The following is a 23649-nucleotide window of genomic DNA, read 5'->3' on the forward strand; positions in this document are numbered from 1 at the left end:
TATGACTTCTCTGCACTATATCACATGCCCTTCACTATTTCCTTCTTTATTAGCACTATGGCTTTTCACACGTTTGTGGTGCTCCTTTGTCAGGTAGCCGTGTTTCTGTCTCTCTGTGCTGTTGGAGAGGGTCGCTACTCCATTTTCAGGAGGTTTAAAGAAGCGCAGGACACAAAGCAGGGATCTCTGTTTGAGGAACAATGGTTCACACAGAAATTGGATCACTTCAACGGCGCTGACACAAGAGTGTGGAAGCAGGCAGGTCTACATGTTGGTTTATATGGACGTTTGTTTGATTTAACTGTGTGGTCTAATCTTGTGCAGTTGGACAAATGTGTTATAATGCATGTATCTGTCACGAAAGATAAAGCCTTTTTGGCTCATTTTACTGCAACCCCACTGATGTGTTTATTTTTTCTACTTTCTGAATGTCTCTCACTTTGTTGTTCTCTCTCAGAGGTACTTTATAAATGAAGCCTTCTACAGGCCTGGTGGGCCGGTGTTTCTGATGATAGGGGGAGAGGGCCCAGCAAATCCAGCATGGATGGAGGATGGCACTTGGCTCACCTACGCTGAGAAACTGGGAGCACTTTGCTTGATGCTGGAGCATCGCTTCTATGGAAAGAGTCACCCTACAGTGTATGTTTATCCCTCTCATTATGTCCTGTTTATGAGAGAAATCTCTATGTCTGTGTGGTCATCCGTCTTGACAACTCTGTATCCAACGCTGAGCTTCACCCTGTGCAGAGGGTAACACACACGTGCACACTACTTCAGGTTCAGTAGGTTTAATAAAGCTATGAAAACATTTATTGACATGAATGCATTCCTGATATGCTTGCTCTCAAGTTTAACCGTCTGCAAACCCTTACCCTAACCGAAACCTAATTCTAACTTGAACGCTAAAACCAAGTCTTAACCCTCGGACAGAAGGGCTGTGACTCGTGGTTCAAAATTCACAAAGATGGCCGTACACACAGAATATTTTGATCATTTTCACTATATCATCTTTTTTTTGTTTTCCTGTGACAAATGACTCTAACAACTCAATCATGTAGCATAAATGAGTGGCTCTCAAATCCCATGTTTAGTGTGAGTTAAAGCTGGCCTATTTTTAGAACAGGAACTCCACGATTGCCTGCATGTGATAAGGTTAAGGGACATGTGTGAACTGTAGCTGAGTAAAATAACTGACTTCCTTAAATTTCAGCTCAGCATGAACAAAAATGATCAAATGCAGAAGTGAAGCAGTACTGCACACCAAATATGTTATACCAAAATAAAAAATAAGGTTGTGGGTGCAAAAACTGGTATTAAAAATGTCAGGCTTCCTTTGTTTATGCACCAGTGAGCTGTGTGCCTTTCAGGTGGTTAACCTCAGTTTGAAGTTTCTGCCAGAGCAAGGTGCTCTTAAGCATGGCTAAATCACTTTGCACAGCTCTTTGCAGGTTTTCACCAACTCTGGTTGTGCACACTGTAGGATCAGAACAAATTCACATTTAAACCACCAGCTGAATTTTCTCAGCTGGTTTTATCAGCACCACTAGATGGCAGCACTGCAATGTGCCCTTAGCCCAGTCGCTGGATGGAACAATGTGGTTTGATACTGAATGCTTACTCTTTTCTTTTAGGGACCTCAGCACAGACAACCTGCGTTTCCTCAGCAGTCGTCAGGCGCTGGCTGACCTAGCACACTTTCGCACCATGATTGCCGAGGCCCGAGGGCTGACTGACAGGAAGTGGGTGGTGTTCGGTGGGTCCTACCCAGGCTCTCTGGCTGCTTGGTTCAGGCTCAAATACCCCCACCTGGTCCATGCCTCTGTGGCCACCAGTGCACCTGTTTATGCCACAGTCAATTTTCCAGGTAAGAAGAGACGTGATGTAAAAAGCCCAAACAGTGTAACAAAGCCCTAAATAATGTTGTCTAGTTCTGGATTTTAGAATGTGCCGAACTCCATTTAAAACAATCTAGGATTTGAACATGGATATGCATTCAGGAAACAAAGTGGGATTACCACATTAAGGATACGTTAAAGTGTTGTTTGTTGTGCTTCTCAGTATTACATTCAGTTTCATATAATGCATGACACATTAAAAACACACTGCAGTATCAACACCCTCACCAAACGCACGAAGCATCAAATCGAACCACTCGACAAATTTTCTAGCTTTGGTCAGTGTCTCGGAACTAAAAGGCTCAGACACATCAGAGATGAGAGCTCATTCTCTATCTGTGTCTGTGTTGTATTTGGCCGTCTCCTTTGTTTTTCTCCGGAAGGCTGCAGGCTGGAATCGAGGTCAGAGGAGCTTTTGAACATGGATTTAGGCTCTTCCACCCACACATGTGCTGTCTTTAAGATGCTATCACACACATTCAGTAGACATTCCTTTTGGATTTAGGGACATGTGAGAGACAAAACACCTGGGACCATTGTGTACTTGCATCAGCCATCTCTTTTGTCCTGCTGTAAGTTTGTGGTTATCATTTCCCAAAACAGCACAGCAGTAAGTCAGAAACTACCAGTAAGAGGTTGGCTTTCACTTAAGAAGGGGGGAAAAAATTCCTGGATTGTGTAATGTGGAGTTTCTCCTCTGAGCTTTTAGACTTTCATAAGCTGTGAAATTCACTCATCATTTCACTTTCAACCTCGCTGAAACCTAAATAAACACTCTCAAACATTTAAATGGAACTGGGTTCACACGCTGTTTTGAAGATAAATTGGTGCCTCTAAAATGGTCCTGTATGTTTAACCAAGAGCTTTTTTTCGGGGGTTTTTGTGTGTGTGTATTATTGTGGTCTTTTTATAGCAGCCCAGGTTTAAGTGTCCATGCACCCTCTGCCTTTTTTTTCTTTTTCTCTTTTTTTTTTTTTTTTTTTCCCCAGAATACTTGGAGGTTGTTTGGCGTTCGCTGGCCTCAGAGAACACAGAGTGCCCATTGCTAGTGAAAAAGGCTTCGGATGACCTCGTCGAACGCCTGAAAGACCCCAGAACCTATGAAAACATCACCAAAGACTTCAAGTAGGTTACATTTGCTCTCTGGAAGTGATCCTTCTGTTTTGTTATTTGCCGTGACCAGAGGAGCCCTTAGCTTGAGGCAGGATATATAAATGGAGTGTCCAGTTTGCAGCCAATTACAGAGTAAGCCTTCCTGATCAGTCTGGCAGACCACAGCAAGTACACCATGCTCACCACAGCTGGGTGATAGAAAATCTCGTTTGTTACATACTGAAAAAGCTCAGCTTCCTGAGGAAACAGAGCCTGAACATCATCTTTTGTATACACCTTCTGTGTTGGTCTTCCAGTTGAGCCTGATGGTAGTGCTTGTATTCCTCCACCACATCAACATGCTGTCCCAGCTTAGACACAGACCGTGCAGCTGACATCCCCTTCCTTCTCTTGTGTGTGTGTGTGTGTGTGTGTGTGTGTGTGTGTGTGTGTGTGTGTGTGTGTGTGTGTGTGTGTGTGTGTGTGTGTGTGTGTGTGTGTGTGTGTGTGTGTGTGTGTGTGTGTGTGTGTGTGTGTGTGTGTGTGTGTGTGTGTGTGTACGGGTTCGTACTATCCTGGTGGGGACCAAAATCTGACTTTTACTATCCTGGTGGGGACTTTCTGCACCGTGGGGACCAAAATCCAGGTCCCCTCGGGGTTGAAAGCAATTTTCACACTCAAAATGCGGTTTTACTGTCAGGGTTACAATTAGGTTATGGTTAGGTTTAGGGTAAGGGTTAGGGTTAGGCATTCATTTTTAATGGTTAGGGTTAGGGTAAGGGGCTAGGGAAAGCATTATGTCAATGGGATGTCCCCACGAGGATAGCAAACCAGACGTGTGTGTGTGTGTGTGGTTCAAGGAGCAACAAGGGTCATCTTGGGTCAGAGCCTTGTCAACAGCTCCAGAAGTATTGCCTCAGCTTTCTGGATGAAGCTGGGCCCCTGGAGGGTTTCTGTGTGGTTGCGCACAGAAATGTCTAACTGTATTTCCTTACATCACTTTATCATTGGGTTTATTATTATTACTGTGGCTGTCTAAGATTTCAAGGCTTAACATTACTTAAAAAGACTTTGAGTAAACAAAAGCACCTCAGCATTTACTTTTATTGGGTTATTTTCTCAGCCCTCTTATTACATTATTTTCTTTTCATTCACTTCCATTATTCTCAGTTACAAACATGAAGTCATTCTTACCCGTGCCATGTGTGCAGCCTCTGATGTTATTTTATAGCCTGTATTTGAGGTTGTTATACTGACTGTCAGCATGATAAATAAGCAGTGTTGAATGGCGTCTTCAATGGCGTGGGCAGTTTTGCAGAACTAATGCTGTCATGGGGACTTGCGAACCTGCCCATCTTTTTATTTCTGCTTCATGCAGACATGTCCTCATCGCAGGCAAAGGTCACAGGGGTGGTTTGGAGGCTTCCAGCTTTAAAACCGCAAAACATCAGGCAATGCAGCGCTTGCGTCACAGCTTGAGCATGGAGGAAGTTTTGGTTCACCGCACACACAAGGGAGTTGGGTCCAATAAAACCAAAAGTGAACACTTAACTACGTAAATCCACAAATGCACCTCAGTAAGGTACAATCATTGTCGTAATTACTGTCAGCTTGACAGACAGCCCTAATCATTTGCATGGATTGACTTTGAATAAATTAATACTTCATTAAAAGGGAAGTCAGTTCTTTGGATTTACTGCTAGCTGCATATTATAGAAAGTAACACCCAAACACATGCTGTTGGCTAGTACTTTACTATTGTTCCCCCTTTATTTATTTTTTTCGTCTGGTTTTTCTAATTTCCTGTCAACCTACTTCTTCATATCCTTCCCTATTCCCATGTTTCTTCTCCTCCAGTTTGTGCTCCAAACTACAGATCCAGACAGACATGGACTCTGCCTATTTCCTGGAAACGCTGGCTGGCAACTTCATGAATGTGGTCCAGTACAATGAAGACAACAGGGGGTTTGAGGTGAGGGGAAAGCCAAACTGTATTGGGGGGAAAGAGCCTGACATGTGGCTTCTGGAGTGCTTCTTGATATCCTCAGTCCAAAAATGATAACCATCTAATATGTTAGAAGTTGTACAAAAGGAAAACACTTGCTTACAGGAAAATTTGATACTATTTTGCAGAGGGCACAGCATTTATCCCCTACTGCCCATTTTCTCTGAGCTTTCTCATTGTCATAGATCCACAGATTTGGTCCAGTTAAGAGGAGGCTCTCCCTTTAAGGATGAGGTCGGTAAATGATGGACAGAACACATAATCGTACACATGCATAAAGATTTACACCAACATGCCTGCAGTTGACTCTGCAGGACAGGCACAGATGCATATCTGTAGCTGTTGTTCAGCAAGTAAAAATGGCTTGCGTAGTGTTTGGGTGTAGCTGCTCTACAAAATGTGCCCAAGCATGTATTTTTGATACTGTTTGATGTGAAAAGACATCTGATATGGAAAGAATGTTTTAATTAAGACATGATTTATGTGTGCTGACTAAGCACTGAACAGGCTTTGTAGCTATCAGGGGCTGAGTTGAATGCAAGATCGCTATGAGTCAGGGGTGTTACAGGGAGCTAGGGCAGTTTGCTGAAACATGATAAACCCTGCATTGTCTAACAGCGAGAGGCCCAGAGATATTGCCTCGGAAGAATTTTTCCAAGGTTGCGTCGGGGACCTGTTGCTTGCTTACTGTGTCTGTGTGTTTATATAAGAAGTGGGGCCTGGCTTGTTGCTCTGCAAAGTGAAGGCCAACAGAGTAGATAACAGTGGATGGTGGGAGGGTTTGACTTGTTTTTAAATGAAAGAAGCCAGTACGGTGGTGTTTGGTGCTGGTGCTTTTTATCTGAGATTTGCTTGTATTTTAGTGGAAATATTTCTAGCATAAGATGAAGCCCATGGTCACAATAAATGCACAGTAATGTGCAAGAATCTTAAGCCACCCCTGTATCTTTATATTTTGCTAGGAAAATGGGTCCAATGTGCAAAAATACAGTGTATATAAAACACAGTTTTCCCAGTGCTAATCCGCTTCAAAGTCAATATTTGGTGCTTTTTGGCACTTTTATTCTTCAGCACTGTCTGAACTTTGCTCAGCAACTTCTTGTCATTTCTGTAAGATTTCAGGAACAGGATACAAATCCATGCGAGTGTGTGTGATCAGCATTCTGTTGTGGTGCAGCAGTAAACATGCACAGCCTTTTAATAGAAGTCCCATTGTGCATGATTTTTGTCGGTTACTTCAGTTACTGTACTTTTTCACCTTTTCCTCACTTTTTTAAAAGAAAAGTGACTCCCCCCCCTCCCCTCCCCCCCTCCTCATCCCATCCCCTCTCTGTCCCCCTGGTGCCTGGAGGAGACGTGAGTCCGGTTACCAATAAGCTGATGTGAAAAAGTAACAAAAGAGCCTTTGGTCTCTCTGGTTTCCTGTCGCCCCGAGCTAAAGAGACGCTTATAAAAGAACTGAGGGGAGCGTCGGGCCACATAGTCCACAGTGCTAGCAGACAGGCACAGCCCGCAGCTGCCTTCTCTGACACAAAGGGCAGAGAAAACTACCAGGTTTTAGGTACCGCTGAGGAATTTGGGTAAGAACTCGGGGTGAGGTGTAACTCAAGCAGTAGAGTCACAGCAGTGGTTTTATGCTTAAGGTTGTCAATGGGGTGCTTTATAAAATGCAGAAGGACCTTATGTAACGGTACAGCTTGTAGAGGAAGTACAAATAGTTTGTTTTTCTTTTCTTTTTTTTCTTACATAGAATAGGGGATGGTAATCACAGGTCACTTAGGTGTTCATTTTGCACGTAAGCACCACTCTGATCACTGCCACCTGTTTGCTCCTGCAGCCTCACTCTGTCAAAAAGCGCTCTAATGGAAGCATTGAGACATACTGAATGTGCCATTTACCAGAGTAGTGCTGTCTCGAATTAAACACTCATCAGCATATGTCTGTGGGGGACAGGACTGCCTCCTGATACTTGCTTTACCATGAGTGCTGAAGATGTGTCCTCCCCGTTTGGCTCAATATCATTTGAGCCCTTCCTTTTTCCTTTCTAGCTAAGATGGTAGCTGCTGAGTTCAAAAACTGTAGGGTATTCCAAATTTGACTTTTGACTGCTATAAAGACACCATCCAGGTTCTGGTAGAGCTTTTGATGTAGTTTTACTTGATAATGTGAATACCCTCAGGCACTCAAAATTGCCAGTGTAATTTTAGACAGGTGTATATGTGGACGTGCGCACCCAGAGTGCTGGACAGCAACCACTCAAAAGCCACAGTGTTTGTGCTGATCATAATGGGCATACATGGAGCAGGTCGCCACACTTGCCAGAAACTGCATCAACGATGTCCACTAATTATACACGGCTAGACTTATGAGGACAAAGACATGAATATATTATGCGTGTTTGTCCAAAGAGAACAGGCCACTGAAAATGCAACACAGATATTTTCCTCCACAGATGTGTATCCAGAGTGTAAAACATAAACTTACTGGCTTATTCTGCGGCTTAATTTTTATATGCGAAACACTACACAACTGCCAAGAGTTAACTCTCATTTGCATAAGATGAAAGGTTTAGTTAACTTTCAGCTTTCTTCTTTTGTCAAGCTGCTAGTGAGTCTCTCACCGCCTTAAATCCCAGAGTGCCCTGTGAAGACATTCTTGCATGTTGTTAGAAGATGCCTGGGGGTGAACTGTTCCTCACTTCATGCTGCTGGCCTGTGTGCCTAGGTATTCTTGCTACTATCACCTCACAATTAAAACAGAGGAAATTAGGTTTTACCCATGATTAGAGTTTTAGCCATTGGCTTTTTTTTTGGTTCACTACTTTATCTAAGACTGCAATATCACAACTATTGGATGGATTGGGTGAAGATAATGTTTGCCGTTTTAAAGGTGGAGCGCATTAGCAACAAGAGCCTTTGTTGATTAGTGTGTATTACAGGAACTGATTCACAGGATGGATTTCTTGCCAGTTGGCCTCATCTCAGTGTCACCATCTGGGAACTCTAAAATACCCTGCCCTTGTCCACATATGAAATGAATAAATATTCATGTTATGTTATTGAGGTTGTACAAAATATTTAAAAGGCCATCACACTGCAAGGTCCTTTCAAGAGCTGTTTTGGACCTTCTTGTAATGTCAAAGTCAAAATAATTTCTAATTCAACCTTGATCATGTGTTTTGTTTTGGGGTTTTTTTTGGGGGGGGGGTTTAAATGTGTTTGCTTTTCCAAACACAACTTCTCGCTCATCTGTTGTGCCATACCAGCATGCGTTTTAGTGTTTGACAAATGCCGACCAAACTTCATCTACTTAACCATTTGAAAAACTGCCACTTTCTGTTGGGACCACCTTTTTAGGATGGGGATTAAGGATTTACTATTCACATCCACTTATACACTCTGTATTGTATTGTAGGAGCTTAAATTTGGTCTTGCAGCTAGTTGTGACCATATTAGGGTATTCTCTCTCTGTGACTCTGTCATATAAAGCCAAGAGTGAGGGTGGAAAAAAAACAAACTAAAGCCTAAAGTTATGGCTCAGAGATTATTTACACATCTATTTTCTTCCACTTAAATAATTCAGGGGTTGGAGCCTATCCTAGCTGTCACACAGCAGGTGGTGGGGTACACCCTTGTCAGGTGTGTGGCCTTGAGTGGTGCGGTATGGTGACAGTCCTTACAGCGCCACCGTCCCTCCCTGTATTTGTGCAAACACTGATTTATTTGAAACTTTGGTCAAGGGTATAATAACCCAAAATAGCCGCTCTGAAAAATTAAAATAATATAACTGCACATCTTGCCATCAATGTTGAGAAAACAGTGTTTCTTTGTCATCCTAACCATCTTCTTTTCCTTGTGGTGTGCTGTGATATGTCATTAAAGGGTCTTACTGGTACCAACATCACCATCAAGGTGCTGTGTAGTGTGATGACTGACAGCTCACTGGGAGACCCTTACGCCAGATACGCAGCTGTGGCCCGTCTCATGATGGAGGCCACCTCTATGAAATGCCTGGACACTAGCTTCAGCAAATACGTCAGCGACATGACTAACACATCCTGGGATGGACCAGCTCCAGAGGCAGGTGGGTGTGGACGCGTCTTCCTTGGAAGTGGTTTTTGGTTTGGTCATTTTATTTAGCTTTAGCTTGTGGTCCTTATGAAACAGATATTTCTGTACCTTGCAATTTTAGGCTGTCTTTTGTTGTTTTGTTAGTAGAGTAGTTTATTTTTGTTGTTGCACTTAAGGGAAACTGTCACGTCTCATCGTGACTTTCCACTGTCATCCAACAATAATTCAGGAGCACTGCAGTAGCCTCGGGAAATGGAATAGAACAGTCACAGGCTTGTTCTGGCATGTGGTTACTATGCTGATGGAAGGATTTGAACAACCAAAATAAAAGAAAAAGCGCTAATTCGGGAGTATTGCTTAACTTTACTACTAAATAAATCCTGGCATAACATCCCAAAATAATGCTGCTTTTTCTAAACGAAGTTTTCACGAGTTTTTAAAGTTCCAATATTGTATCCACTTTTTAAAAAGTTAAATTAAGCCCGACATATGCCCCAGAATATCTTTCCAGTTCCAGCCAAAAGTCTCATACGAGTCATTCCTTTTGCCGTGGCTATGTATGCCGTCACGCTTTCTGTTTTTGTAGGTTTATATGCCAAAGCAAACAGAACACAATTGAGCTGCTAGGTCTGAATTCAGGAGCTCAGTTCTTTTCTACCTGGAGGTGGTGCTTTTACCTGTGCTGAATCACAACTGGCTGCAAACCACAATAGCTCATTCAGAGACACTTCCTGTTCTGCAGAGAAAAGAAATATTGAGTTAATCTATTCCATTTGTCAAAGACACACTGGAGATGTGTTTAAAAACAGGGAAGTGAATCTGGCATAACTGCATCCCCTTTAACACCCATGGTTTATACTAGAGATGGACCGATCCGATATTACGTATCGGTATCGGTCCGATACTGACCTAAATTACTGGATCGGATATCGGCGAGAAATAAAAAATGTAATCCGATCCATTAAATATCAAAAAAGCATCTCACAAAACTTGCGACACGGCGTAACTCGGCTCATAACCGTAGCACGTCGGAGCAGTGTGCTAGCGTGATAGAGCAGCCGAGGGAGTGATCCCAGAGAGAAGTAAAGCAAGTGTGTAAGTTCATCTCTGAATGTTTGTAAAGCGTTCCAGCGTTAAGCTTAACAACCGATATATGGAGCGACTGCCTCTTCTCTCTCTCTCCCTCTCCTGCCGCTACTTCAATCGTGAAACTGCTTAATGATCAGCTGATCGGCTTTTCTGTCGCGAGTCTGTCTCTCTTCTTTGTTTTTGGCCCACTTTGCACCAGAAAGAGGAAACCAGCGGCTGAACAACAGCAGCACGTTTAAGCTTGATAAGCTGTTGTTAGAATTTATTTAATATTACTTTCTACACCAGGATCCTTTTCTACGTAGCTGACGGCTGGTAACTGTGCAGGGGCGGATCTAGCAAAGTTTAGCCAGGGGGGCCGATAGGGCATGAACAGGGAAAAGGGGGCACAAAGACATACTTTTCTTTCTTATTCTCATTTAAAATATCTAGCTTTTAATAAATAATTATCTGAATCTTACACCCAAAGTTTTAATCTGATGTAAAATGTATAGAAGTCCATTACTGTATATAGTAACTGTTAAGTCTAATATACCCTAGTAAGCTAGTAGTTTTTCCTTTGGGAAAGTACCATCTGTGAATTATGCAATTCTGTTGAAGAAAGATGTTGAATCTATTTAATTATTCTTGAAAAATAATTTATTTCTGTGCATTTTCACCCTGCATCAAATTAAAGTTGATTACATCGATTAAGCATCATGAGGTGGAGGGTGGGGGGGTGGTTCCCCATTTTCTTTTGCTGGGAGTTTGCAACCCTATTAGTTAGGTTGCTTAATATTTCTGCTAAGTACTCTTTAAAATACCAGAATAGGGAGGATGGAGTAGGCTTAAGTTTATTAGATTGATCAGTATTGCTGAACTATGAAATATTTGGGGTGCAGTGTATTTTTTACATACAGGTATAACAGAATAGCTTTAGTGTTGTTGTTTATTTAAACTTGAGTATGAACTTATACAAAATGCAGCAAGATATTAAAAAAACAGTTATTGATTAAAAAACACACTATATCGGATTAATATCGGTATCGGCAGATATCCAAATTTATGATATCGGTATCGGATATAAAAAAAGTGGTATCGTGCCATCTCTAGTTTATACTGCACATAATATAGAAGAAGAAATGCACACATGATGTTGGGCTCACATATATAACTTTGTAGTAAAAATGGCATTTTTGTCCAGGGTCACATGTTTCTGTTGTCAGCTCAGATTTCATTAGTGGGAGGGGTGGGGTGGAGGGTCACAGGAACAGGATGTGGTCTCTTTGAAAAGTCTTTGGGATGCGCTTGCATAAACTTCCCTGCCCACCTCTTTGTCTTGGGGCTCCAGTCAAGTTGTTTCCTGTATTTATTATGGCTGAATAACTGAAAATGAATACTTTTTTTTTTTTTTTTTTTTTTTTTATCAAGGTGATTTTAAGATAATTATTAGAAATGCTGGCTTTAATAACATAGTGTGTATAATGCTAACAAGGAAATGAACATGCTGTTCATGGGTAGATTTTTGTGTATGTCTTGACAGGGAGACAGTGGGTCTACCAGACCTGTGCTGAATTTGGATTCTACCAGAGCACTGATTCACCCAACCAGCCGTTCGCTGGCTTCCCTCTTGTGTGAGTACACCAAACATGGCCAGTAAACCTCACGCACTTAATTGCATATTCAGTTGTCATTCTTATTGGGTTTTTTCTTTTTCTTCCCATCCAGATATTTTCTGAAACAGTGTACAAACTTTTACAACATCAGTGCTGAGCAGGTGGCGGAGGCTGTCACACAGAGCAATGAGTATTACGGCGCTTACGACATCCGCTCAAGCAGAATTGTGTTCCCCAATGGCTCCATTGACCCCTGGCATGCCTTGGGGGTCACCCAGGACATCTCAGCTGACCTACCTGCGATTTTCATCAAAGGTGAACAAAAATTATGCATAATGAATTTTTATGTTAAGTTTATGTTTTACACTTTGTGGGGAAAATGTCTGTTTCAAGTCATGAGATCAGCATATGTCCAAATAATCCCTGTTAACCAAAAGGTCAGGCTGCACACTACTCTAAACATCCCTATTATCCCTTTTTTTTTTTTTTTTTTTTTGTTTGTTTGTTTGTTTGTTTGTTTAAATGATGTCTGTGAGAGCGGTAGTCCTTGATATGGTCATCTCAGGTATACATCTCTGGCTGTGAACACAGAAGCCACAACCACCTGCTGTTTAGATCTTCTGTTTGTGAGGGACAGCCAGTCAGAGGTTGGCTCAAAGGAACAGCAGGCTTGTAGAAGTGGAGGCCCCACATAAGATAAAGATTTCTTTAAACTGTGAATCATGGAAAGCAGAATTTAACACTATAACAGTGAAGCTGGAAGTGAGGTCCCCTTTAAGTAAACGCCTTACAAACTGTACATCAGATTGCACTGATTTTTTTTTTTTTTTTTTTTTTTAACACAAGTCCACACTGAGACTGAACTATGTTTGTGGTTGCTTTACATTACATAAGCCAAACAGCTAATTCAGAGTAGAACAATGCTTTACTTGTTCAACTCTAATTTTATTCGCTGGTTAATTGTGCTTGGAACTCTTGTTTCCATCTATATTTTTTTCTTTTTTGTCTCTTTTGCATGCCTTATCCACTGTTTTTTCTTTCTCCGATCCAGGAACCTCTCACTGCGCCAACATGTACCCAGCCAGGAGTGACGATCCCGCACAGCTGACCCTGGCCCGTGACCACATCTTCTTACTTCTGCAGCAGTGGCTGAAGCAATGACTGAGAGCTAAATAAGCCAGCAGTGGCTTTGCAACTGAAGCGTAATACTTTCAGGTCACTGAGAGTGGGAGAAGAGTGCTTAGCTTCCTGCCAAATTTCTGGTTGATTTGAAATTCTATTTTGCACAAGAATCTTTAGGTCCAAGTTCAGGTTTTGAGCTCATAAATAAAGTTTTCTTTTTTTTTTTTAAATTATTTCTTGTATTTGCGGGTACTTTGTTTCAAAAATGGAATCTTGCAGAATTAGAACAGTTTTTCTTAGTGAGCTTATAATGTCAGGTTTAACTCTCCTAGGCATATATTTGATTTCTTAGGTTTAGTCATCGGTAGCCTGGATAATTGCTGTAGTTAATCAATTTTCGTGTGGAAAAGCTGTTTGCTTTTGGAGACAGCACTCGCTGAATCTGGACAAAATGCTTTTGGCACTGAGAAACTTCAGCTTCCCCAGAAGCCTTTAAAACATTAATGAAGCTTTCAAAACCAAGGTTATCGACCTTTCACTTCAACAGAAGAATGAGAGTCCTGTTTAAACGGGCAGCAGTGAACCTGCAAAACCTTTCAACTGGGAATTTAACGAGAAATGGCTCCACTTCATGTCTTTGTGTTTTTGTGTTCCACAAACATGCACACATCTGGTTTTGTTCAGCAAAAGTTTAGTTGTGTTTGATAAGAGTGTGTATAAAACCCAGCAGGAGAAGCGTGATTATCATCTCTAATTTGGCCCAGAGAGAGGTGCACTGGAAACATCTGGGGCTTCAAGTTGCACAATGGGGTTGGGTGGCAGTGTTCTTATGTTTTTTGCCTTTGAAGTAGATGGGTTTAGCTTAAAAATCAGTATCAGGAGAGACCTAGGAAGACACGATTGTAGTGCACAGCTGTGGGTTCGCTGACCTTCTCAGAATTCTCCCAACTCAGACAAAATGACCCACTTTGCCTAACAATGATAACAGTCCCATCTCTGCATCTGGACATGGAGGACCCTCCCCATTCCAAACACACACTCAGCAAAAGCTGTAGATCAGAACGCAGCCCCACTGTGGGTGTCCCATGTTGTATTTTTACAGCCTTGATCTAGTTATTTACTCGAGGCTGGGAAAGGAACTTATTAAACCCAAGGTTCAACCTAAAAAATATACAAGTGAATTATAAGGTTATGTGACAGATCACTGTCCAGTGTGTCGAGGTAAACATTTATGATGTCTTTAGCAGTAATTACTCACACACTCCCTCTTAACCCCCTGTAATTCAAACCTCCAGTAACCTACTCCTAATCCTCGCTTTGGCAGTAGCGGGGATGTAATTGAAACTCAGCCTCTTCTCAGGTGTGTTTAAGTGTGTGTGTGAGACACTTTCCAGCTGCATCTACCCATCAGATAGAAAAAAAATTTTCTCATATGGGCATATATTTTTCAAATTCTCTGTGAAATGTAGTTTGTATAAATATAACTGGAAAAGACTAAGCAATAGTTAGTCTTAGAAATATTTAGGGACACTTTGAAAGGGTCTACGTAGTAATTTGACCATTTTTGATGATGTTGATATTCATCAGGGTAAAGTGTAGGCTCTCCGTAATTTTCCATTTCATATGACAAAACATCACTATTTTAGCACGTTTCATACTGCTTTTAAACATTACCACACTTCCTGTTGTTGTGTCAAGTTGGATGGCCAAGCCATCACCGGAAGTAGCTTCATGAAGCTAATCATTATCTAATCTGCTTTTGCTTATCGGAGAAATGTGAGCTACAACTTTGCTAAATTATGAGGATACATCTCATTTTAAATTATGGGAGTTTAAAAACGACAGTCTTTAGGGTTTTTTTCTGACCTTTACTTTGAAAGTGTAGCGGACGCACATCCGTGTTTGACGCAGACACGGATGTCTGTTTTATGGTCGGCTGCTCGGTCGGAAGGCGGGGTTCACAGTAGGATAAATTCCTGTTTGAAACTGCGGTGGAGTCACTAGTAGGTGTAACTTTCTCCAGAGTAAGATCTCTCATCGTGGACTTTGCGGGTTAACTACTTGAGTTGTCGTTTGAACGGCAGTGAAAAAGCGGACTAACATCGGCTGCAATTTCACCTGCGGGACAAGTCTAATCGAAGCCCCTCGGGTTAGGTAAGGACTAGCGTTTTTTGTTTGTTTGTTTTAAAACGGAATTTTATTTTTAAGAGTCAACACACGTAGCTATTTTAATTGACTTCAAGCATTGCATCTAATTTAAAGAAATAAAATAAGAAAACATGCCCGCACCCTAGCGGAAAAATATTTTGTCGGGGTTTTTTTTCCCCCAAAGAACCACAGGGAAGTTAATTGTAGTTCTGCATAATTGTAGTTGTGTTCACGTGACCTGTTTTGTATTGTTTTTGTTGTTTTTCTTAAAGCACTTTAAAACTGGACTGGTGGTTGTTTAAATGTTTGACGGGTGGGGGTCACCTCTATTGCACAAATTAATAAGTTAATGTTCACGCTTCCTGCTATTTCCTCACCAGATACAGTTGCGGAATATTGTGGCTGAGTGCTGATTTGGAGTGCGTCAGACTTCTGAATACGATGTTTTGTAAAAGCACTCTGGTTGATCATTTGAAAACTGCATGTTAAATCCATTTCCGTGTTTTCTCGGCAATATTATTATTATTATTATTATTATTATTATTATTATTATTATTATTATTATTATTATTATTTGTAACAGCACGCCCCAGTTGGTGAATAAACGTGGCAGCTATACAACTTGCCCTAATTTATGTTCACACTGCAAATACTGCCCCACCGAGAATTGAGTCTGGCTCTTGTGGCCAGTTTTTTAGGCTGAAGCATTTTCCCCAAAATGGTCCTAAATCTTATTTTGAGCTCAAATTAAAAGGAACGAAGGGTGCAGTTCAAGTGTCCTGGCTAGGGATAGCTTGTGATGTTTAGACACAGTGAGTAAGACTTAGTCAGACCTTGCAACACTGGATGAATGATTTTGCTGCTTTAAGAGGGAGTAAAAGTATGTGTTTATTCATGAGTCACAACCATCTATTATGGAAGTGGTTTAAAAAATGCATGCAGTGGTAGATGACTTCTTCAAGTAAAATAAATGTCATCCTAATTGCCTCTCCTAATGTTTATGTAGGTGTTGCAAGTATCAAAATGAAGCACATGTCCTTATTGTGCCTCTGTGCATTGGTGGCCTTGTGCAGCCATAAGGGGGTGCTGTCCCAAGCACCATCTTACGGCGAAAGGGGCTCTGATCTCGGCATCCAGGTGTTTCAGCAAGTAGTTCATGCCAAGCCCCTGGAAAATGTGGTGCTCTCGCCTCATGGGGTGGCTTCAATCCTTGGCATGCTGTTATCTGGAGCCCACGGGGACACGAGGAAGCAAATCCTTAATGCTCTCCGTTACAAGAAAAATGGTAAGGACTATTTCAGGCTATAGATGTCTTCTGAGTCCTACAGTTTTTAGCCTAACGTATAAAAACCTTGGGTGGTGTTGAGGAACAGTTAAAAGTTTACCTGGTTTGCACAGGTCCTTACAAGATGTTGAAGAAGCTGCATAAGAACTTGACGGGCAAAGCCAACCAGGACATCGTGCTGATCGCAAATGCTATGTTCAGCCAGAAGGGTTTCCCCATGCAGGAGGCTTTTGTCACTTCCAACAAAGAGAACTTCCAGTGTCAGAGCAGGAGCCTGGACTTCAGCAGCCCTGATGCAGCAGCCGATGAAATTAATGAGTGGGTCAACAATAAAACCAAAGGTAACAGTGGCTGTCAATTATAGCTGTATACAGAAACTAAACTTCCATCTTTGAATGCAGTTGAGTCTCAGAGTGTAGGCATTCCTTCCCTAAAGTGGGTGCAGAAGGACTGGTTTTACCTAAGGAAGGGGAGACTTCTAGGTCCATGTTTTGGACTTTTTGTATACTTGGCTACAAGGCTTATTGTCACCTACAAGATCGTTTTCCTTTTTTGCATGAACACATTGAAAATACTGCCGGACTGTTATTCAGCCCATGTTCTAAAACGTCTGACTTGTTAATGCACTCAATTTTCTGCTGTATTGATTGGTTGCCCCTACATGGTGCTACAGTTTTACCTTCTCTGTTTCAAAATGAATACAAAAGACATGACGTGTGGGTTTTTAAATCAAACCTTGCTGATGGAATAATGCTCCTATGTTTATCTAGGTCACATCCCCAGCTTGATCAAAGCAGACATGCTGGATCCTGCTCTGACCCGTCTGGTCGTTGTCAACTCCATCTACTTCAAAGGCTTGTGGAAGTCTCGCTTCCAGCCTGAGAACACCAAGAATAGGACCTTCACCCGGGGCGATGGAACCGATATTAAAGTTCCAATGATGTCCCAGCTATCTGTCTTTAACATAGGTGAGTGGTGATGTGAGACTAAACATTTAGATGTGTCTAAAAGAGCAGTCAGTGTTTTAGATAAATCATGATGCTAAAAAAAGAGGCCATATTATCCTACATTACTATCAGTCTATATTGCTTTCTACTGCAAAGCAACCTTTAGATACATTTTCGCAATAATTAGAAAGCTCTTCTGCAACATTGGCTACTGTGAATGCTTGTGCTACAAAGTCTCTCTTGGCTTATCAACCAACCATTACATTACTGCGGTGTGGGGTTTACAGAAGTTCAGTTTTGTCAGCACCATATATTTGTTCTATGTTACTAACCTAGCTTTATGATTTGAGAGTTCAGAATAATTCATATTTATCATATACTGGACCTTGCTGCAGCTCCTCAGTTCATCCATTGTTGGAAATGAGCTGGTGTCCCTCTTCTCACTGCCCTTTTTAGCAAGCCTTCTTGTGATTGGCAGAAGAAAGCTCACCCACTGGTGAGTGGGGCTTCTATGCTCACAGCCGGCACGGTGTATTTTAAATGACCAATCTGGCGCATTTGCATCATGCAGTCAAGAATAGGAAAAAAAAGCTGGGAAATGGCACATTTAGAGCAGCATGAGCTTTTACCTTTCCAATTTTTATATACTATATCCTACTTATATTACACCTTGTTTAATAGGAAAACCACTGCACCAGTGTCAGTTATTTGTCACAGAAAATAATGAAAAGCATAACTTCAACATAACATTGGGTTGGTTTACTTTTCTTTCAGTACCTGATGCTTCTCTGAGCTTTGCCTTGTACAGGCTTCATTGATAATAGACCTCATCTGCCATCATCTACTGCCAAATTATTGCACTTCAGGTTTATTATAATGCAGCTGCAGTCACTGCCAGTTTATGGTTCATATGCGAGTTTGTGTTGAGTTGGGTTTTTTTGTTTTGTTTTTTAAGGACTTGGACATGCCACTTCTGTAGGATATTATTTAGTCCTGTGTGAAATGAAATGATACACCAGTCAGAGGTCTATATTTAGGTGACTTGTCAGAGTTGTGCTGGCCCGCGAGTGCTGTGGACAGACGCTAAGTGCTAAGGCCATGTTAAGCTGCAAGTTATAGATATCTAACTTTCTTCAGTGTCCTAAAGTGTTTTGAGTTTAGTGTTGATAGTCTGTTGCTTGGATTATTGTCTTCAAGCTAGCAGATGGGTCCTAAAGAGAACACTAGAATGTAGTGGCCCTGGTACAGTAATGTTTTATGGCTATGATGGCATTTACACTTACTTGGCAATCTGACTTTGTAATAGGTAGGTTGGTGTAATAAGCATATACAGCCTGAAAATGGGAGGGAGTCTTGATACCTCTGGTGTGGTACTGCTCTTATGTTATGTGCTTTGATTCAGCTCCACATTTGCTGTTCTTGTACATCGTTCTAGAGTATCTACTTGCACGAAAAGGTGTTACTTAAAAGCTATAAAGTGCTGTCTCAAACTTTAAGCAATGTTAATGACATATTTGAATTGAGTGAAATGCTGAAAGCTGCAAAAACTGTACCATGCATATGTCTTATGCTATACCCCCTTATTAGCTGATTTAACACAGTATTCTTACAGTTGGTGTTCTGCATGGGTCTTTTTTGGGAGAGTGTTTGTCCTCAGGAAGCCAGGGATTTTCTGCTTCCAGACTAAATAGAAAGTGATAACCATCACTGATTACCATTGTGGTTAAACAAAAACATTTACCCACACAAATTCAGAGTTGTTCAGTGGAAGATCCTGGCAAAATCTGGAGTTTGGCAAGACTTGGAAAAAATAAATTTGCTTGTTAAAATAAAGTAAGAAAGAACTGGAGAAAAATCCCCAAATTTACAAGTGTAACCATGGGATGAAATCTGTTTTTGTCATTCTTTTTTTTTTTTTTACACCTCGAACACTTCAAAATGTGTTCTGTTTTATTAATGTCTTTGCCTCGAATTAACCTTAAGCTGATGGATGGGTACTGGATTGATCCCACAAGGGAAATTACAGCAGCAGCTCAAAGTACATACAAACATATGCTGTAGTACTTAACTATAAACATCAAGTACTATAGCACCACACTGAAGGCCTCATAATGTGAGGTAATACAAAATTATACATGCAACAGTAATTAAGTAAAATGATAACCTGATGTTTTTCTTGATATTCATTTCCTTAATTCCCCTATAAAACATTTTGAAAACCTTAACTTTCTTTCTTCTGGACCATTCAGTATAAAACGGTGAGCTTCAACTGATATTTATAATTTTCTGTGGGAGAGCAGAATTCATGTTTCTTTTAATCATGATGATTAATGGTGACTGTCTTACAGATAGTTTAACTTAGAACTGGTCCAGGAGAAAGTTTTGAGGGTCATCAAGGTGTGCTGTGCTAAAAGGGCGATTACAGATGTGTGTGGCATTCAGTACTTTTAGTGTTTACTTGTCTTCTAGATTTTATTTGTATTTGACCATTGTGTACATGGTAAACTTCATTATTACGAAAATGGTGATGGCTGGTGCAGGGTTGGTAGAAAGATAATCTGGAGGGGATGGAAGTCTGTTTTGCAGCATTAGCACCATTCTAACTTCAGATTTTTGTATTCTGCTAGGCCTAGCCTCCACACCCCAGGGGCTCAAATACAAGGTAATTGAGCTTCCTTATCATGGCAACACCATCAGCATGCTAATCGTTCTCCCGTCTGAAGAGGACACTCCTCTGTCTCGTGTCATTCCTCACATCAGCACAGCCACAGTGCAGAGCTGGACCAAACTGATGCACATGAGGAAAGTCCGCCTGCTCATCCCAAAGTAAGGCACAAACGCACATAAATATAATGTCCCTTCAAATTTGATACATGGTGACACTGTCTGTTACGTTGTGTTCTCAGGTTTACAGCTGATGCAGAGGTGGATTTGAAGGATCCACTTTCAGCTCTGGGAATCACGAACATTTTCAGTGAGGACAAAGCTGACTTCAGACACCTCAGTGAGTGAAAGCAGAGTCACTGCAAACCAGACGCTGACGCATGTTCTCTTGCACCACCACAGTATTTATCCAGTCTATTTAGATATGAGCAGAGCCTGGAAGTATGAATGGATTGTTGGCTGTTTACAGAGAGTCACTGATGGCCAGTAAGGAGCTTGAATCGTAGTTGGCTGTTCACTGTGAAACACTGAATCACTGCTCCTCTTGTCTAGCCATTCATCATCTTCTTGAAAGTTTGGAATGAGAAGAGCTGGGGATGAAGAGCTCTAGTGCCACCCTGTGGTGTAATTGGCCAAGAGTTTGTAGGATTTTCCCTAGGAAAGTACCCCATCAGCTTTCCAGCAGATGGGGATGCTCGATTGCCATCATGTGGTGTAGCTTACAAAGGACTATAACATACTTTTATATTTATGCAGTCTATGTTGCATGTGGCAGGTCTGGTTCATACTGAGAAAGCAAAGATGATTGTGTATTGTTGTTTCCTCAGGTTCGGAGCCTGTGTATGTATCCAAGGCACTCCAGAAAGCCAAAATTATCGTGAATGAAGATGGAACAAAAGCAGCAGCAGCCACTAGTGAGCATTTGTTCAGTAAGCCTCATCTTTAACTTAAAGTTTCTCCCATGTTTTAACAATGTTCTGTTTTGTGTTGTTTTTTTTTTTTTTGTTTTTTTTGTTGTTTTTTGTTTTGCTTTTGTTTAGCTGCTATTTTGTTGGCCCGTTCCTCCCCACCCTGGGTTACAGTTGACAGACCTTTTGTGTTCCTCATCAGACATAACCCGACAGGTACAGATTTTCTTCCATTTCCACCTTAAAATGCTGAAAAATGTTTGATTGTAAAGCACGGCACCATGACGAGTTCTCCTTGCGTCTGTCTCCAGGTACCGTCCTCTTCATGGGCCAGATCAACGAGCCTTGAGCCCAGCCCCGTCATCAACCATAGCATCATTTATCACAACAGGATATGCTTATACACTGCCATGTATCAGAATACAAAGTAAACCTAAACACACCCCTACATATACAGAACACACTTTGCTGAACATGTTTGTACAATGTGGATATATGATGTGATTTGTTTTAAATGTTGCTTTTTATGTTACTTATTTTCTGTATCGCATAACATGCTGTATAAAATGTATTTTGCTGACTAAATTTTCCAGCTGTTTTAATTTTTTTTGTATACTTTTTTTGAATTGATGACATTTTTAAAAGACTTTGAATGTCAGTTGTGTATTTTCTCTTCTCTGGAGTAGGATAATGAGTTTATTTATCATGTCAGTGTTTCCGTTTCGTGTTGTAACTCCAGTCTGTATTACGTTTCACTCGTAAGTTACGGCAATATTGATGCCATTGCAACGATTTTGCATTTGAAATTATTCTTTCCCTCAGAGAGAAAGTCTTCTTCAAACTTTTGGGGGGAGGTGAAGGAATAAATACACATATTTATAACATGAGTGATTTTTGACTGGCTTATTTTCTGTAATCCAGTTAGGGAAATAATTTTGATTCCCCCCCCCCCAGCTGAATTTGTAAGTTTGCCCAAATAAATTAACATTCTCTGATGTTTCTGTCAGTTTAGTTAAGTTTATTTTAATAAAGACAGACAGAATATCAAATAAAAATCCAAAAAACACTTTGCATAAAAGTTATACATTTATTTGGATGTTATTGAGTGAAATAAGTATTTGATGTTCAAGCAAAACATCACTTAGTAATCGGGGGAGAAACTCTTGTTGGTGTGCACAACACTTTCTTGTAGTTGGTTACCAGGTTTGCACACATCTCATGAGGGATTTTGGTCCGCTCCTCTTTACAGAAACTCTCTAAATTCTTTAGGTTCCTTAGCTGCTGCTTAGCAACTCCAAGCTTCAGCTCCCTTCAGAGAATTTCGATAGGACTTAGGTCTGGAGATTGGCTGGGCCACTCCATGTACTGGTTCTTTAGCTACTCCTTTGCAGCCTTGGCAGTGTGTTTCGGATCATAAGTTCTACACAAAACGAGTTGAGATCAGGAATATCTGTAATTCATTGAGTGTAATCAAATCTGTGGGAGCCAGAATTCAGGCTGGGTTGTAGGGGATGAAATACTTATTTCACTCAGTGACATGCAAATCAATGCGTAACTTTCATGAATATATTTCTGGATTTTCAGTTGCTTTTCTCCACTAAAAAATGAAAGTACCATAAGATTTGAGACTGTTCAATTCTTTTGAAATGAGCAAACTTATACATTTAGCAGGAGATCAAATAATTATTTTCTCTACTATGGTAGTTGGACATGTATATCTGAATATTATAGTACTTTTTTTTTTTCAATTATAGACTCTCCGGCAGTCATATTAGTAATTTAGCGGATCCATCTAGTTTTTAGTCAGCGTCACCAATGTACTTGAAAGCTTTTCATTATTGAGGGTCATGGATGGCTTGTTTATACAAGTTCCACAAGAATTTTTTTTTCTGTATTGGTCATGTGGGTACCAATAAAACCCAGGGTAAAAAGTCCAAATCCTGTGTTACATAAATGAATTAAAAGATATTTTACAAATTGTTAAAACCCTATATATCATTTAAAATAGGACAAAGACACCAATTTTACCATATACAGTACTGTGCACACTCTACTGTATCTCCTTGCATGTCTACATGATGTCTCTGTCTTTTTTTTTCTTTTGTTTTCTTTTCCTTTTAAAAAAAAATATAGACGCAAATGGTAGCATATACAATGAGAAGAGAACTGGACAAAGAATGAAACTTTGAGGTACTCCGTATTGCATGGAAACAGTGTTAGAAGAGGACCTGCTAGTCAGGTAAGACTAAAACATTATCTCAAGAAGTGAGATCAAGATCTTCTACTTGGACTGAATGCAGCAGTGAGATTCAGTAATACGAGTATACAGAGTCGCCATCATCAACAATACATCAGAGACTATTAAAAAGTCTTAAAAGAGCAGGTCCTGTGCTGTGATGGAATATCAAACCAGACTGGAAACGACACCGTATTGGTTTTACTCGTTTTAAGAAGGTTGTCTACGGAAGAGGATTAGGGCCACTGGAAAAAAAAGTGGGCACGTCTTTTTTTTCTTCTTTTCCAGAATTCTGAGAAAAAAGTCAGAATTCTGAGATTAAAGTCAGAAAAGAAGAAAAAAAAAATAGACGTGCCCGGTGGCCTTAATCCTCTTCCGTAGGTTGTCACTGTCCCTGTCATTGAACAAATATTTGTAATTGTTGGTGGCCCTATTACGTGAAAAACTCGTTTAAACAGACGAAAGGGAATTATATGTGATTTACTTATAGTTGGCTTTAACTCAGCAATATTAGCGTCTCGTGGCACTTGGTTGCTTGTGTTGTGATCCAGCATCTGGAAAAACCAGTCTCTCATACAGCATTTATAAAATTC

General features: G+C 40.7%; 2 protein-coding genes across 2 annotated transcripts; both read left to right on the plus strand.

Moving 5' to 3' along the window:
• The first annotated feature begins 32 nt into the window (after window positions 1-32).
• Window positions 33-14278, plus strand: prss59 (serine protease 59, putative). Its single transcript, XM_063493252.1, has 9 exons — window positions 33-258; window positions 458-639; window positions 1632-1864; window positions 2885-3020; window positions 4845-4959; window positions 8874-9075; window positions 11674-11764; window positions 11859-12061; window positions 12798-14278. The coding sequence occupies exons 1-9, from the start codon at window positions 58-60 to the stop codon at window positions 12905-12907; spliced, it is 1473 nt and encodes a 490-aa protein (XP_063349322.1). The 5' UTR covers window positions 33-57; the 3' UTR covers window positions 12908-14278.
• Window positions 14279-14813: 535 nt separating this feature from the next.
• serpine2 (serpin peptidase inhibitor, clade E (nexin, plasminogen activator inhibitor type 1), member 2) lies at window positions 14814-21774 on the plus strand. Its single transcript, XM_063493864.1, has 9 exons — window positions 14814-15022; window positions 16023-16301; window positions 16415-16642; window positions 17072-17269; window positions 19876-20074; window positions 20155-20252; window positions 20740-20826; window positions 20953-21036; window positions 21132-21774. Exons 2-9 carry the CDS (start codon window positions 16040-16042, stop codon window positions 21167-21169), a joined length of 1194 nt encoding a protein of 397 aa, XP_063349934.1. The 5' UTR covers window positions 14814-15022; window positions 16023-16039; the 3' UTR covers window positions 21170-21774.
• Window positions 21775-23649: the final 1875 nt, after the last annotated feature.

Source organism: Pelmatolapia mariae, linkage group LG14 (genome assembly GCF_036321145.2).
Source record: "Pelmatolapia mariae isolate MD_Pm_ZW linkage group LG14, Pm_UMD_F_2, whole genome shotgun sequence".
NCBI lineage: Eukaryota > Metazoa > Chordata > Actinopteri > Cichliformes > Cichlidae > Pelmatolapia > Pelmatolapia mariae.

Excerpts from the sequence above, each read along its gene's own strand:
- prss59 (XM_063493252.1), top strand. The coding sequence starts at position 58 with ATGGCTTTTCACACGTTTGTGGTGCTCCTTTGTCAGGTAGCCGTGTTT. Across the intron at positions 1,865-2,884 it reads TGCCACAGTCAATTTTCCAG|AATACTTGGAGGTTGTTTGG; the intron begins GTAAGAAGAGAC and ends TTTTTTCCCCAG. Across the intron at positions 12,062-12,797 it reads ACCTGCGATTTTCATCAAAG|GAACCTCTCACTGCGCCAAC; the intron begins GTGAACAAAAAT and ends TCTCCGATCCAG.
- serpine2 (XM_063493864.1), top strand. The coding sequence starts at position 16,040 with ATGAAGCACATGTCCTTATTGTGCCTCTGTGCATTGGTGGCCTTGTGC. Across the intron at positions 20,075-20,154 it reads GTCCGCCTGCTCATCCCAAA|GTTTACAGCTGATGCAGAGG; the intron begins GTAAGGCACAAA and ends TTGTGTTCTCAG. Across the intron at positions 21,037-21,131 it reads CATCAGACATAACCCGACAG|GTACCGTCCTCTTCATGGGC; the intron begins GTACAGATTTTC and ends GTCTGTCTCCAG.